This window comes from Grus americana, chromosome 3 (genome assembly GCF_028858705.1).
Source record: "Grus americana isolate bGruAme1 chromosome 3, bGruAme1.mat, whole genome shotgun sequence".
Classification (NCBI taxonomy): Eukaryota; Metazoa; Chordata; class Aves; order Gruiformes; family Gruidae; genus Grus; species Grus americana.
Window position 1 is genome coordinate 80,913,728 of NC_072854.1, and position 16,713 is coordinate 80,930,440.

Consider the following 16,713-nt stretch of genomic DNA (forward strand, 5'->3'; position numbering starts at 1 on the left):
AAGGAATTGTTGTTGCAAATGCATGAATTCTGACGCATTGCACTCTGCTGTTTTAAATACCCCCTGGCAGGAGCAGGGCTGTGCCACGCTGCCTCCTCAGCAGGGAGGCAGGACGCGTTTCCCGCCGCAGCCGGTGCGGGAGACGCACCGGGGCTCCCGCACCCCTACTGCGAGGCCCGGGGCGGGCGGCTGCTGGAGGGCGCCCGGGTTCGTGGGCGCCCTCCCCGCGTTCTGGCCCGGTCACGGCTCGCCGTGGTGCGGGGCGCAGGGGGAGGGGGGCAGCACCACAGGTGCAGGGGGGGCTGCTGCGCACCGGGGGGCGCTCGGTGCTGGGGCAGCGTGCAGGGCCCCGCCGCCGGTGAGCCCCGTGCCTGGCGCTGGGTGCTGCTCCCGAAATATGGGGGGCGGGGGGGGGGGGCGGTGCTGCAGTGCTTCGGTTTGGTTTGTTTTCATTTCTTTTCAATTCAATTTCACTTTACTCTTTCACCCCCCGCCCGGCGGCGCTGCGGCCGCTCTGGGCGGCGGGGGCCCCCCTTCCCCCCCCCCCGCACCTCCCCCGGCATCCCCGCGTGACGGGGCCGCACACGCCGTGACGCGGCCGCACGCGCCGTGACGCCAGCAAGGCGGTGGCGGTTGGGGAGGGGGCGGTGGCGGCGGCGCGCCGCGATTGGCGCGGGGCGGGCGGGGGCGGGGCCGGGCGCCGCTGTTTGGATTTAAACGTTGCAGCGGGAGGGGGCGGGCTCGGCCGGCGGCGGACCCCAGCGGCAGCGGCAGCAGGTCCGGCTCGCGGCTCCTCAGCCCCGCCCCGCCATGGTGGTGCCGGCGCGGCGCGTGAAGACGGAGTACATGAAGCGCTTCAAGGAGCCCAAGTGGGAGTCGTGCGGCGCCTGCTACCTGGAGCTGCTGCGCTACCGCCTCAGCCGTCGCCTCCTGGAGCAGGCGCACCGGCCCTGGCTGTGGGACGGTTGGGAGCAGGATAGCGGCGGTGGCAGCGGCGGCAGCAGCACCGTCGGATCACCCTCGCCACCGGGCGCCGGTAGCCCCGCGGCCGCGCAGGAGGAGGAGGAGGCGGCGCCGGCGCCGAGTGAGGCGGGACGGGCGAGCCCCGGTAGGGAGCGGGGGAAATGGCGGCAGCGGTGGGGGGTATCTGGTGAACTCGGGGGCCTGCGGCGGCGAGCCGTGGCGCTGCGGTCTGAGCTCCGGCAGGGCCGTGCTGCCCGCTGTTGGGGGCCGGGAGGGGGGTCCTGCCCCTCCTCTGGGGGGGGCGTGGGTGTCAAAGATGGCTCCGTCCGGGCGGCCCTGGCTGCTTCCCGGGGTCTGTTTGCAGCGGTCCGGTGGCAGGGCCCGGCCCGGGCGATACCTGAGGGAGGACGATGGATGTTGCAGGGCCAGTGCTGAGGAGAGCAGGCGTCTGGTTTCGTGTCCGACAGGCGGGAGGTGTGCGGGGCTTCCCGCTTGGTGCCCTCCGAGCGGGGTGTGTGGGAAGGCCGGACCAGCGAGGGCTCGGGGGTGACACCTCTCATCGGCGGGGGCTCAGGGGCCCCAGTGACACACAGGCTTTCCGACGTGCTCGTTTTTCCTAACGCAAGGCAATAACACGCTGTTGATCAGATCCTTGCTAGACCTGCGGAGAAGCTGTAGCTGCGGCATCGGAGGCGTCTCTTTAAAGAGCCAAGCGGTGGCAACTCTCATCCTGAGTCACAGCCACTTATGTAAACTGTTGCCATGGGAGCGGAGCATCTCTGCCATTATATAAGCAGGTTCTCTGGCAAAAGCAGTGGCAGCGGTGCGTTGGACTGTGTGCGCTAGTGACTGGCACTTAATGCAATTGCTTTCCTGAATCTACACACGTAATCTGTCTCAGCCAAACACTTGGTTCTTAATGCTGCCTGAGGTTTAGTCTTAGGTTTGTAACTGAGTGCAGACAGCGCTGTAGTCCTAAGCAGGTACACAGCTGATAATATTTTGCTCTCTTCTAGCATATCTTATCTCTTGATGTTTCAAGAATTAACTATGTGGAGTGGGTAGACAGGAAACAACACTGTCAAGCTTCCCAAGTTGGTATTTTTTTTATCCCATAGGATATTGTCTCTTATCTATAATGAAAGAAAACTTTATCTGTCAGCCATGGATTGGTGTTTTGCAATGTATTTTGGATCAGCTGTATATCTGTTGCACAGTAGCAGGGAAAATCCTTTGAGAATTGTTCAGTTAAGCCTTGTGCTGCCTGGGAGTTGTTCTGGGGTTACATGTGCTTGTTTGAAGTGGGGAGACCAATTGATGTTTCAATCTACCTTGGGACCTGAGCTTACCAGAATGATCTATATTCTGATATTCAAGGCTAAACTGCATTTGTTGTTCTTAAGAATACCATGTTACACAAAAGCTTTGGCTATGCTGTCATCTGTTCCAGAGGCCTGGTGTTTCAGAGCGTGCTAGTGATACAGGGTTTTGCAGTGAGCTGTAGCCCTTGTGGCTGGATGGGCCTTTGGTACCCTGCCCTGTGTGGGGGTGCACAGAGCTGCTGGCTGCCAGGGTAATGCACTCCACCCCTCCAAAGCTGTGCAGTGATGGAAGCACCCCAGTTAACCAGTATGTGACAAAGTATTAGTGGGTCTAATCTTGCCTTCCTCAGGCAGGCCTTGAGGAAGTTAGACTGGGGTGTATGTGTAGAAGTATGTAGCATCTGAGTGAGAAGAAGCCTTAAGGAATTGCAAAAGAGCAGGGAGTGGTTGCATGGGTAAAGGCAATGTGTTCTGATGAGCAGTCTTGAGGCCTGGCTTCTAGTGAGAGGAGGGTGCAAGCTGTTGAAGCTGCACTCAGTTTAGCATTCCCACCTTTTCTGATACAGTTTGAACATGTGCCAATCTTGAGCAGTTGTGGTAGAGACTAGAATTTCATTCTTCTGCTCATTGAGCTGATGGGATGGAGCAGGTAGCCTACAGCAATCTAGATGGGACTGGGGGTTGCCAAGGCTAGAGGCTGCTGGCCAGGATGCTCTGTTCAGTTCTTGGCCTGCTCCCTCCTGCTCTCCCTGACTCCTTTCTGGGCAGATACCTGGTTGGAGTTACTTAGTAGCTTGATTCTGGTAGGGTCAGTTTTGGCAGTGGATAAAAGCTTGCTAGCTTTTGATATGCTGCTCATGCAGGCACTTCCCATGGTCAGTGATGGCATGTGTGACTATCCAGTGCATGTGTAGTTGTGTCCTCACTGTATCCCAGCAGCAAAGGGACTGTGGAGCAACAGTGGCCTGTCAGTTTATGGGGTTTTGTGCAATTGTGCCTCTATAGCTGATGCAACTTTGCCATGGCTCCTGTATGTTGTATTAGGTCCTTGCTGTTTTATACTTATAATGGGAGAAAAATCTCTACTTAACATGCATTTCTTTGTCAAGTGGCTTAGGATAAATGTTTTTCTAAGTTCTGACAGTATTTAAGAGTTCTGCAAGTCCTTAGCAAAAGGACTGAAAACAACTCTGCTTAGGCAGCTGGATTAAGTGGAAGTTTATTGTAGTGTGGACACTAATATGTAAGCAAGCAACTCATTCAGTATTGGACAACTATAAGGATGTATTTCTCTTTTGCTTAGTGACTGGTTAATTAAAACATGCAGAGGAGATAACATAGAAACTACCACTCTCTGAATCTTCCATTATTCAACTGCTTTTTTCTGGAAGAACTTAATTACACTGAAGTGCTGTGGGGGTAGCTGAGTGTGCTCATGTTGATGCCATCTTTTGTCTTCCGAATCTGACATCCACCCACATGCTGCAGCATCCTGGTTGTTACCTGGCTACTGCTGCTTCCCTCTGTTCTGTGGGGAACCTGGCTTCTGGCTGAGTGGTATTGACAGTGTTTGTGGCCAAGTACATTTGGCCAGCACTGGTGTTGCCCAGTATCTGAGGTAAAGCAGATTTGTAATGTTGTGTATGGCCATGGTTTCTTCTTTCCCTCATTAAGATGAGCCTGTGTGTGTTTGTAAAGCAGGTTTGTAAATGCTTCTGGTATGTGTAGAGAAAGCTGATGTATGCAGCTTGACTTTAGGGTTTAATGATGTTGATCTAAAATACTACTGATGTGAACACCTAAGCATGTCAGACAAATGTGTTTTGTCACTATATCTCATACTTAAGCTATAGCTGAGTGATACTAAGGCATGCTTGGTGGCAACTTTGGGCTAATTTCTTCTGGCCTTTCACTTGCAGCAACTGTTTGTGGGACTGTTCTGTAGAATGTACCCAGGCACAGAAGTGCTTTAAACATAATCCAACAAAATCTTGACCTAAACCAACTGGTCTAGTTGACACATCCTCAAAACTGTCAACAGAACCCACTGGGCTAGTAAGTGAAAGATAGGAGCTCTTGGCAGCAGCACTGCTGTCAGATGTGTTGCTTGTGAAATGATATTGCTGTGCACACATGCAGGGTGAAGGCATCTTTCAATCCTTATTGCCATTTCCCCTTCAGCATTTTGGTGCAGAGGTCTTAAATGACAGAAGTGACAAGCTGATATCAAAGCCGTTGCCACACAGTAGTTGGAAAGTGACTGGTCTGGATTAGTGCAGCTCAGCAGAAGATCCACTTTCAAACTTGTTCCCTGATCTTGTCTGCCATGATGTTGCAGGTTTGTTTGCTGGCCTAAGAACATGGAAGGAGTAGCTTGTGGTGGGGGAAGAAGGCAACCGTGTCAGTTTAGGGGTTTATGGTACTGTGATTCAAAGTTGCTCCATTTTTTTTTGCTTGGAAACAAGCTTTGCTATCAAGCCAAGCCAGTCATTGCTTTCTGAACTCTGCAGATGAAGCTTGTGTGAATATAATCAACTCTGAATTGCCTCACACAAGATCTGTCTTGAAGGAATGATGTTGTAATCTGCTTCAGCTGTAGTCAGTTCATACCCATAACTGAGTATATGCCCCCTTCAAGAGGCCTTAGAGACCTGCCCTGTTGGGAGAGGTTTGTACTGAAGTGGGAAACTGAGTGCTGCCCATGGCAGTTTAAGCACAAAGTGCTCCTCCTGCACCTGAGGTAGTGCTGTAAGGAGCAAACATCTCTGTATAGAGATATCACTGTTGATCTGTAGGACCTGTGGGTCTAATCAGAAGGTTGTTGATACTTCTACTAAGTCAGCGGAGCCTTTGAAATGATATTTCAGTCTGTTCTGTAGAGCACGCAGTACTGTGGGAGGGAGAGAAGTTCCATTAGAGCTGTCCCTGCTTGAGCTGTTACGCAAACTGGGCAATGCAGCAGGGTTAAGTGACCTCTTCTGGGCAGGAGCTTTCAACAGCCATGTTGGGTGGGCCTGGCTGCCTTGTTCTGCCTGCTAAGCACTTAATCCCCTCCTGTTCAGTGCGCTCTGCTTAGCATCCATGATGCAGTTTTAAATGTTCCTAGCTTTTTCCATCTCCTGTTTAATCCCTGTAATGCTGCAGCCAGTCAGTTCTGAGTTTCCTGTGTCTGCTGGAGCTGGCATCCTGCATGGGAAGGAGATGGGTAGGTGTTGCTGGTGGTTGGGCTCCCTGAGCAGCTGGGTCTAACTCCTTCCTTGCTGCTTTTCTACCTTCCTGCAAAAAGGGGTGCCTAACAAAATGGCTTGGATATAAACTATAGTTTAACAGTTATTTAAAAGATTTAAATAACTGTTAATCTGCCCTGTGCCTTTACCAACTGAGTTCTGTATAAATGCACTATAGGAGTGAATTCACTGAAATACCTGCTTTAATGGCAGGTGCTCATAAGGTGCTATAGTATGCTCCAGCATACAGCACTTACTGTTAAGGCTGTGCGCAGGACTCTGTATGCCAGTTACCCATATGCTTTTATTGCTATTTTGGGACAAGCTGGCTCAATCATTTCTGCACCAGCTGGGACCATATCCTAGTGAGCAGCATCCCCAGGCATGGCTGCTGCCTTAAAGTAGTATCTTAAAGCTAGAGTATCCATGCAATTGCAGAATCCCCACTCCTGTATTTTTAAGTCTCTAAATGCCACCTCTGCTGTGCATGAACTCTGTGTTATGTTCTCCTTTGCAGAGAAGGAAGATACCATTTTCCCTTGAATGGAGGATGGAACAGCTTCCCAAAATAAAAGTACTTCTATTTCAGATTGGCAATGTCCCCCATCAGTGTTTTATTTTCTCAAAATAGTGCTTCCTTCTGGTAATGGCCTCTCTTGCACAGAAGGGGACCTAGCCAGTCCTTTCTTAGGAGTGGGCTGTGTAGAGATGCATGGATAATATTTTGCAGAGGGATAGCTCTGTGCTGCCTGTTGCAGCTGTGATGAATGAGCTGCCTTGTGAAGCTGTGTGTCCCAGAGCCTGGGGACACTATGCAAAGCAGGTCTTTTACCTTGCTTTTTATCCAGCCTTAGCTATAATGACTGAAACTTTGTGTACCCAATATTTAGATATGTGAAATTTGTCAGGCCTTTTTTTGTTCTCATTCTGTTGCTCCTTTGGCCTTGACTACTACTCTTGGTTGTTTTGTGGGGACACAACTGAATTATTGACAAATACAGCTCCAAATACTTTAACATTGCTGGGTACTCTTAACTACATACTCAGCTGTACTGCGGTATCATCTGTAGCTGAAAGCTGCCCCTGCACAGCTTGGAAGGCATGTGTGTATAGGCTAGCCTGAACAGGGCCCAGCATCAGGGCCTCTCTACTGCTTGGCAGCAAGTAGAAAATGTGCTGGCAAGACTAACAGCTAGCAAGATAGCATGAGGCTCACCTTATAGGAATGCTGGGGCATGTGGCAAGTCTTCATGTCTTTACCCTACAAGCACAAAGTGAGTGCAAGAGTAAATGGATGCTTAACCAGTGTGCCAGGCAAGTACCTTCCATTTCATCAGAGCTGGATGGATGCAGAAATGAAATTAGTGTCAGATTGGGCATGTACTTGCTTGACTACCTAAATCATAGCAATTAGCAAGAATGATTGTTATTGTGTCACAGGACTGGTAAGCCTTTCTGCTTTTAATGAAGACACTTAGGTAAAAATTGTTCTGGTTGTTTGTGGTCAACCTCTCAATCTGTAAACAAGCCTTAAACTAGAGGAACTCCTTCTATGCCAGTGGAGGAATTCCCTCTGTACATACATACCAGTGTATACTGGTGGTGGCTGAAAGTGCTAAGAGTTGGAACAGAGGTAGCTCGCAGCTGGTTCCTACCACAACCAGAAATAGATGGTGTGGCAGAAAACTTGCAACTTCAGCATGTTTGTCAGCAGTTTCAATGTATTGCCGTGTGTGTCTAGCAGAAGGCAGCACCTAATGGTCAAAGGTAGACACTTGAAGAGAACCACTTACTAGTGGACTGCTGTGCTGTTAGGTTAATAAGGCTTTTGTTGCCTTTTAGGACAACCATGCCTTTTTTATATGAAAGTCAGACTTCAGATCACAATGTCTACTTGTCCCCATAATGCTTAAGGGTCATGCTTAGTGTCTAGCATACACCTCCAACTTGTCCATGGTACTGTTGAAGATTTGCAGGATAGAGAACTAAAACAGGGTTCTAAGTATTACTTTTTCCCAAAGTCATATTTCACTGATATAAGCAGTATATTTGATTAGAATCATAGAATCATTTAGGTTGGAAAAGACCTTTAAGGTTGTTAACCTAGCACTGCCAAGTCCAACCACTAAACAATGTCCCTAAGTGTCACATCTACATGTCTTTTAAATACCTCCAGGGATGGTGACTTAACCACTTCCCTGGGCAGCCTGTTCCAATGCTTGATAACCCTTTTGGTGAAGAAATTTTTCCTAACATCCAATCTAAACCTCTCCTGGTGCAACTTGAGGCCATTTCCTCTTGTCCTATTGCTTCTTTCTTGAGAGAAGAGACCAACACCCACCAGGCTACGCCCTCCTTTCAGGGAGTTGCAGAGTGATAAGGTCTCCCCTCGGCCTCCTTTTCTCCAGGTTAAACAACCCCAGTTCCCTCAGCTGCTTCCCCATAAGACTTGTGCTCTAGACACTTCACCAGCTTCGTTGCCCTTCAGTGTTTTGTAGTGAGGGTCCCCCAAACTGAACACAGCACTTGGTGCGGCCTCCCTGGTGCTGAGTGCAGGGGGATGATCACTTCCCTAGTCCTGCTGGCCACACTGTTTCTGACACAAGCCAGGATGCTGTTGGCCTTCTTGGCCACCTGGGCACACTGCTGGCTCATATTCAGCTGGCTGTTGACCAACATCCCCAGGTCCTTTTCTGCTGGGCAGCTTTCCAGCCACTCTTCCCCAAGCCTGTAGCACTGCATGGGCTTGTTGTGACCCAAGTGAAGGACCTGGCACTGAGCCTTGTTGAACCTCATACAGTTGGTCTCAGCCCATTGATCCAGCCTGTCCAGATCCCTCTGTAGAGCCTTTCCTCCCTCAAGCAACACTCCCATGCAACCTGGTGTTGTCTGTAAACTGACTGAGGGTGTGCTTTGTCCAGATCATTGATAAAGATATTAATTTAGATTAGATCAGTATTAAGAGAGCAGTTCAAGACCTCTTGTCACCAGTTTGTAATGCCTTACATATCTCAAAGGTGGGAAAACTCTTTGGCTGTTCTTTTCTAGTCAGTAATTGTTATCTGTGGGCATTCACTTGACTATATTTAATGATATTATAAAACAGACTTGTTCAAAACAAAACCTTACTGTAAGGCTTACAGCCTTTCTTTCTTACTAGCTTTTCTCTTAGATTTATGAAGTATTGCAGTGCTGTACCAGATATTGGCTTCCTTCATCTGAAGTCTAAGACACAAACTTTTGTATATAAGAAGCAGTATGCAGGAAACATTAAGAGTTGCTAGTTGAGAGGCACCACAAAGGAAAACTAGTTCTTCCATAGCTCTATAATGCAAGAAGATTGAATCTTATGGAACAGCTGTCACCCTGTGTTTTTATTATTTAAATATCTCCTATAATGCTGATTCAGCTTTCAGTGTCAGTCTACATCTGCAAATTAACAGTAATACAGACTTTAAATTCTCACTTACAAAGCCTCCTCTACATGACAAATGCTGGACCCTTGTTATGGAAGGCTTAAAAAGCACGTGTGGGAGAAAAAGAGCCTCTAAGTATTGCCTGTAGAGTGTGGTACTTTAAATGGAAAATGTACTTCACAGAACAGATAGCAAGGGTGATGTCTACTACTTTGTAAGCCTTTGCTTCATACTCTCCTCTCTTCCATGAACAGATCCATAATCAAGTTGTATGGATAATCAGGGAGCTTGAAAATTAATCACTTTTTTCAGTGGAAGCTTACAATATGAGGGATTTAATATTGCATATACTCTTATCAGACTTCATGTCTGTCTGGCAGCATGTACATGGTGTTCAGCAGTCCATCTGTCTGCTGTCTGAAAGATGGATGGATGAAATAGTGAAGACAGAAGATCACTGGAAACAGTCTTTAAAATACTGTCTGGAGCTATTGGGTACCCGTAGCCTCACTAGTGAAAGGCATGTTTAAGTATGTGAAGGCTGATGTACAGAGGGGTGGGCTTGGAAATGTTGTCACTAAAGAAAGGATGAAGGCATTTAAGCAAGGTATATGTCTGTTGCTAAGGGAGTAATGACTTCTTTCATTTCTAAAAAAGGCATAGCTTCAGTGATGTATTGAGAGGCTGTGCAAATCAGACATTAATACATTGTCACTGGGAACTTAAAGCATAACTCTAACTTTTTCTTTAGAGAAAGAAAGAGAAGATCAAGAAAAGCAGCAGAGGGAAGAGCAAGAAAAAACTGTAGAACACACTTCTGTAAAGGAAGCAGACAAAACCAGCCGTACAGGACGACGTCCGAGTCAAAGTGCCTTGTCCAGTCGTAATGATAGAAAATCAGCCAAAAGTCCTCAAAAGACAGATGCACCAAAGGAGAATAAACATCCATTTGCTCTGTATGGGTGGGGAGAAAGACAGACAGATACTGGAAGCCAGAAAACTCACAATGTCTGTGCTTCCGCTTCAGTGAATGAAGTAAGTAAAAACTTCTGTTTTGTTAAAGCACACTGACTACTTAGTGCCTGGATAAGACATATGTCTAATATCTAGGTAAAACTTCTCAGGGATACCTTTATTTGAGTGTGTGGAAATCTTAGCAATAAATTCTAAAAAAATCCTAAAATTCTAGCAAAAAACCTTGAAGGTTTGACATGTCCAAATCAAATAGTTCTTAACTGTTAATCAGTTTTGAAACTTCCCATGTTTGATTAACACTTGCAAGTTCTGATTAAAACTTGGCTATCTTATTTCTGGCTGTTACAGTGCTACCAGCAAAACTGGCTGTTACAAATGTATTTCTGCATTCTGAACTTCATGAAAACAAGAGAAAAGCAGCAGGCAGTTAGCACCAGGCATCCCACAGCAGGCAGGTATATAAACACTGGGGTAGTGCTTGTGCTGTGAAAGAGTGACTTTTCCTGGGGCACTCCTTAGGAATAGGAGACTTGCTGAGAAGGTAGGAATAATTTGTTGCCAAAATGTCTGTCTAGCAGCCTGTTTCAGTGGGTTGCCAGCAGGGAACTCTTTGACAGCAGAATGGTCTATTGGATTGCTGATGGGTTGTGGGGTTGATGTAAATATTAGCAAAATAGCACAAATAAAATTAGTATGATCATGGACAGCACCAGAATTCTGCTGTAGTGGGGTCTGTTTCCTGACTTAACAATCTAACCTTAGTGTTTCTTGCTACAACAGATCCATTTCTATAACTCTCCTAGGCTGGTAAAACATAATCATTAATGTATCCATGCCAGTGTCTTATCTTACTACTAATGTAGAGTCTGTATCTATGACCCAAGATGCCTGAGGATTAAGGTGGGTGGGTGATGTTCTTGATGTATGAGATGAAACTGACTTCTGATGGGCTGCTGTGGGAAGGATTTGAAGCGTAGTCTTTTCCTTCCTGGACAGCTCAACCCTTTGAGGGAAATGAGGAACTTGGGCCTTGTAGCTCTTGAAAGAAGCTGCCCTTCCTGATAATGGACACTCTCACTGGATTGAGCTTTGGTCAGTGGTGGAAATAGTTGACTGGTGCTTTATGTTGAAGCCTACCAGAGCCTGATGCTTGACTTGAGCAGAGATATTTGTATTTCCCAAGACTTGTAAGATTTCTTATGCTAGAAACAGTTACAGAACCATTAAGATCAGGTCTGGAGTTTGGAATGAATGGGCAGAGCACTCTGAAACACTTCCAATTACTTAGTGCTTTGTCACTAAGCATGCTTCAAGTGGGAACTGACCACTTACTGCCCGACAAGGTCACTTTTCTTGAATGTTTGAAAGGTGATGCTGCCCCTTCATTGAGATGAGACAGGGTTTTAAAGCTGGAGATAAAGCAAGGAAACATAGAAGCTGTCTCTTAAGACTAAATTTGGGGGAAATATGGTAATTTACTAATAAAAAATGTATGTAGGTATGCCTGCAGCATGTTGTCAAAATTAAGTTCTCCAGTCCCTAGTGAGGAGTCTCTAGGGATTGGTCTGACTACTATGATTTAGGTTTTAAGGGATGCTTGGGCATATTATGGGGTGTTTAAGAATTAAAATGGTAGACATAGGAGAATCAGGGTTTTTAGAATATGTCAATAAGATTTTTTGGAATAGTTTAATAATGTGAAGTGGACAAGAAAATGCAGAATAGAATTTGAGGCATTTTTATTAAAAAAATTTCTGGACTTCTCTTCTGGTAGTGGTGCAAATTACCAAGGAAAATACAATCTTGCTAGCAAACCCCATTTCTTCAGGATGGGGATTGGGACAATACAAAGTGATCCTCAGCTTTCCTGGGGTGGTTCTGAGGCTGTTTTCCTGCTGTAATGCTAACTCTGGTCTTTTAGATTCATGAATCTGCTCTACGAGCAAAGAACAGGAGACAAGTGGAGAAGAGGAAGCTTTCTCAGAGGCGAGTGCGATCAGCAGAAGCAGAGAAAGCTTGGCGAATAAAGCCCTCCCCACCAGATAACCCTTGGATGACAGAGTACATGAGATGCTACTCAGCAAGAGCTCGGTGAATTTGGATTCCTTTAGGGCATCTTCAACAGAAGTTATGTATATCAGGACACTGGTGCAAGGAACCAAACTACTTATGCAAGGTTTTTATAGGGAGTTTCCAGCTGTTCAAATATTTGTTACAATATTTTTATCTTGGCTACCTACCTCACAGTGGGGTGTATTGTTGGAGCCATAACATTTGAAGAGGCTTTTAGATATAGCTACCCAAACTTTTAAACAATTCCCCTTTTGGGAATCTTTCTAATGCTTCAGTTGACTTGTTTCAGGGGTGGGAGGGGGGAACCTTAGCATACAGGGAATCAAAGCAAACACTTTTTTGACCTTGGTTACAAATAATCTGTTGTCCCTTATTTTAAAAGTGCAAGTCATGGGGAGGTGGTGTTGGGGAAAGGCTTTAAAGGTGTGATGGAGGTGCCTTTGCATTTATAGTACCATTTGATTTAATACTTCTACCAAAATAAGTATATTAAGAGAGGCAACAGGAGAGCCAGTGGGTCTGGTAAACAGCACTAATAAATGTAGATGCTTTAGGCAGGCAAGTACCAAGTACTGTCTGTATACAGAAACTTTCAAAAAACCTTGTTTGATTAGTGAATCTGCTGATGCTAACTTTTATTGCTGTTTCAAAGGTCATTAAAACAAACTCCCAATTTTCAGGGCGGGAAACAGCTACAGGATTGTTTTGCTGTTGCTGTGCCTGTTGTACCAAATAACTGATGTAGACAATCATTAGCTGATAGCTGCTGCTCAATAAGCAGTTGTTTGTTGTACCAGTATCAAGTTGTACCACTGTATTAAGCTTGTGGTCACACTTACTCTATGCTTAATCATGTAAATGCCAGTTAATTGAAGGAGGGGCTGGCTCCTGTCTAGTGAAGTCTATTTTTAACGCTTATCTATTATGCTCAGTGGGGGTCAGAGTGCAATATGCATTCCATTTGGTGGTATTGTATGAGTATGCTGTTAAAGGTTTTAAACTTGAAAATCATGTTGATAAAACTTAGATGAAGTCCAGAGAAGCTTTCTGCCTCTCAAAGCTGGTGCAGAACTCCTCACTAATAGGGGGTGAGGACGAGGGGAAGTAGGAGAGGTGTACCCTTTAAACAAGAACATATAACAGAGTTTGAATGCTCTCACTTTGTAGGTCCTACTTCTACATAGTAAGACAGTCATTGTTTGTGAGTTCCTCAGTGTTTCTTTTCCCCTCAGGCTGCTGTAAATTAAACTTTTCAGTTTAACTAAGCTTTGGGCAGATTATTGCTGTAGTTGTGAGCTTCAAAGTTTTGTTCAAATATGTTGTGTGTTAGTTACAAATGTTGGTTATCTCAGTTTAATTGTTCTGAAGCCTGTGTTTTACAGACCTTTGACAGGAAGCACACTTGCACTTCTGCAGCAGAAACCTGCACTAGTCTTAGCTTTGTTCCATGATCTCAGTGGGTAAGCAGGACTCTAAAATTACTACTTCAACAGAGTTACATGCTTAGTAAAAAGTTTGATTGTAAGTGTTATTGGAAGAAAGTAATCATGCAAAAGGACCAAGCACTGCTGCCTCCTAGTGTTAATTCTACCACATCAGTAAAGGTTTCATTACTCTCAATTTAACCTTAGTAAGATATTCATGAAGCTATAATCTGATTTCTTACCTGCCTTTTAAGCATAAAGCTATAAAAACACAGATGACTCTTGTTCAGGATACCAACTAGAGATCTTACAGCTCTTAAGTCTGGGAATGCAAAATATGATTTAAGTATTTTTATACATAGCAAAATGACTGTATTCCAACTTTTAAGTAAACCACAGGCTAGAACCTCTTAAAACTTTAGGACAGTGCCCAAAACTGAGGCAAACTATTCCAGACTATGCCTTTATTCCACATGAGATTCCTTTAATTTACTTTTATGCTGTTTTCCTCTTCAAATAGCTGCTGTAAATATACTGAAGTTGCTTCTGATGCTGTTTTGGTTTAGAAATCCCCCCTAGCTTTGAACAACAGTGTCAAAGCATTAACTCACAAGTGTTTAAAAGCCTTATTCAATAAAAACTCTGCCTGTTCCTGTTGTTCACAGGCTTTGTAGGCTTTATGTAACTACAGCAGATGGACTGTGCCCTCAGTGCATTTTGTCACAATAAACAGTTTCTTTGATTGTGTAGGGCAGGACTCATCTTGCCATGCTTTCAAAGACTCCTTGTACAGTTCTCTCCTCCCACTGAGAATGGAGGAGCCCAGGTGACTCTGCCTGCCTCAAGTACCCATTTTTTAATAAGATGGATCTCCCATTAGATGTTGGTCTTTCCAATAATTATAAAAGGCTTAAATATCTTCTGCCTTGAATACCAGGTACTGAACTTAAAACATCTCAAACAGGCTTGTTCAGGTGTTGTACCTGTACCTTGATGTCAACGCCATCAAGGCTGCTGTGTACTGAGGAAATTTATCTAGTTCTTATCTTTGTCTGGTCCAGAGCTGTTCCCCACCAAAACAATTTGGTAGAAGACAGTAGTGACACTAACCAGGTCATGTGAGTCACTGTCAAGCTTTTTCAAATGGTCTGTAGCTAAAAATAATCCTGGGTGCTATGTTGGTACTATATTGGTTTAAGTAATATAATGCCTCAAGTGAGGGGTAAATTATTCTGCAAGTAGGGTAGCCTTCCTGCATTTGGGCATTATTTGACTATAAACAGGCTAGTAAGTTTGCTTAGACTATGTGAAATAGTATAGTTCTGATCACTGCAAGTTGCGTATGCAAAATATTTGGCATGTGCTAGGCTGAAGTCTGGAAAACTTATTTTAGTGTTTTGATGTTAAAAATGAAAAGCCAATTGATGTGGGAAGCAGAACATTTCCAGTGTAAAAGCTTTAATTATATTCCATAGACTCTTACAGGAGGTGGCTGTTTTGCATCAAATTGGACTTGCTAAAAAATGGAAAACCTAGTGAATCTCACTCTATCAGTTAAGGAAGTTCTGAACTTTGTCTTGCATGGACTCTTGAATTCAGCCAAGTGATGAACACTTCTCACTCCTTTAGAAGTAAAACTTTGTTTGTAAGAACACAGTAAATACTCAGTTGTCCAAAGTCTTCATTGAAATAACTGTTTATTCCTTTTTGTTTCACTTTTAGCTAAGTACTTTCAGAAACAAGACTCTTACAATGTGTAATGCTGCAATTTAACTATAGTGTTGTGAAGACTAGTGGTTACAATGTAAAATGTTACAATGAAAACTGCATAAGAATGTCCCTGTAAAATACAGTAGCATGCCTGTTCAGTCACTGCTGTCACATCTTCAACTACTAATTACAGACTTTTTCACTGGAAGCTGAGATAGTCAAGGTAATAGCTAAACTTAAGAGCCAAATTTAAAGAAACTGAGGGACAGACCTGAATTTCTGGTAAGTATTTTATCCAGGTAGCAAATGCACATTTTAATCGAACTTTTAACATGTAGGGAAGTGTATCTGTTATCCTTTTTTTTAATGGTATAATGCAGTGCCACTGAACTATGAGGGCCTCTGACTTTTTTTTATTGTGATAGGGACCAAAAGCTAGCAATCTGAGGGCCTTATGTTGATAACCTGGATGTTCCAGCTTATTTTCCAGCTCAGTTAGTGCACTTAGCAGAAAGCCATATATGGAGCCTGATTCAACACCTTGACAGTAGCCCTTATAAAATTAGGGGTACAAGTGAATGGGAAGCTGCCTCAGCTATTGTTAGCACTGAATTCACTTTAAAAATGATAGGGAAATACCATCTAAGCTTGAAGCAATATGTGTTTTTTAAAGTTTTTAACAGTATTTGTTTTTAATGCTTCTGTATTGTCTATATTTAATAGTGTAGTCTTGACTTGTAATGTGAATAAAATGAGTGACACAAAGTGCCTTGACTGCTTGTACTATGTTTTTTGAGGTTTTAGATTTTCCAGTTACAGTGCTCTTGAGTCTCTGCATGCAAACTGTGGCTGTGCTTGTCCCATATACTCTGTCCTGAAAAGTGACACGTTTCTGTGATGACTGGTGCTGGGTACAGGGTTGGATGACAGTTAGAAGTCCAGCTGAGAGCTGAGCTTGTCTCACAAGTTTTTCTGTGACTTGTTAATACACTTTCCCAATTTTCTTGCTTTTTCTACACCTAACAAGGGAAAAAATGGAGTTTAGGCTCTAACAGCTGTCTGAAGTGCCATCCATGCTGAAGCCTTTGGGAATTGTACTTCAGAACTTTGGAAGAAGAGGGTACATGGGGAGAAAAAACAGGAAGCTGCATTGCTAAGAACAAGTATAATCTTGGACATGGGAAGAGTTCAGCTATTAAAGGATGGCTGTGCTGGAGTTCTAATGCTGCTGGTTCTAGAGTAAATGAGGCATCTGATATTTCTGTTCTCTGTGGATTTACAATGTATTCCTTTATAGTGTTGATTTTCAGCATATAGAATATAAAGCAAGTGAGTTGTACAGAGTAATCAGGGTTTTTATAGCATCCGTTTTAAGAGCTTATGGGAGCTGTGTACTTCTGAGCCATAAGGTAGCTAGTTGACTATAAAGAATAGATGAGACTGAATTCACAGTTGCCTAATAGTCTGGAGAAACATCTTCCCCTAGCTTTAGCTTTTTTTAAAAGCATTAACTTATGAAGCCCTATTCTTTTCCAAGAGACCTAGACCAGGCTTTAGTATAAAAAGACAGAAGGAACTAAGTGCATCTCTGCAGCCACAACCT

At 44.7% G+C, this 16,713-nt stretch overlaps 1 protein-coding gene across 2 annotated transcripts; it reads left to right on the forward strand.

Moving 5' to 3' along the window:
• The first annotated feature begins 705 nt into the window (after window positions 1-705).
• On the forward strand, window positions 706-15,884 carry CCSAP (centriole, cilia and spindle associated protein). 2 transcript variants are annotated; one of them, XM_054820380.1, is made up of 4 exons: window positions 706-1,108; window positions 9,680-9,963; window positions 10,252-10,358; window positions 11,825-15,884. In XM_054820380.1, the coding sequence occupies exons 1-4, from the start codon at window positions 811-813 to the stop codon at window positions 11,928-11,930; spliced, it is 795 nt and encodes a 264-aa protein (XP_054676355.1). In that variant the 5' UTR covers window positions 706-810; the 3' UTR covers window positions 11,931-15,884. The 2 variants fall into 2 exon arrangements, with proteins under 2 accessions (XP_054676355.1, XP_054676356.1); XM_054820381.1 differs by lacking the exon at window positions 10,252-10,358.
• The last annotated feature ends 829 nt before the right edge of the window (window positions 15,885-16,713 follow it).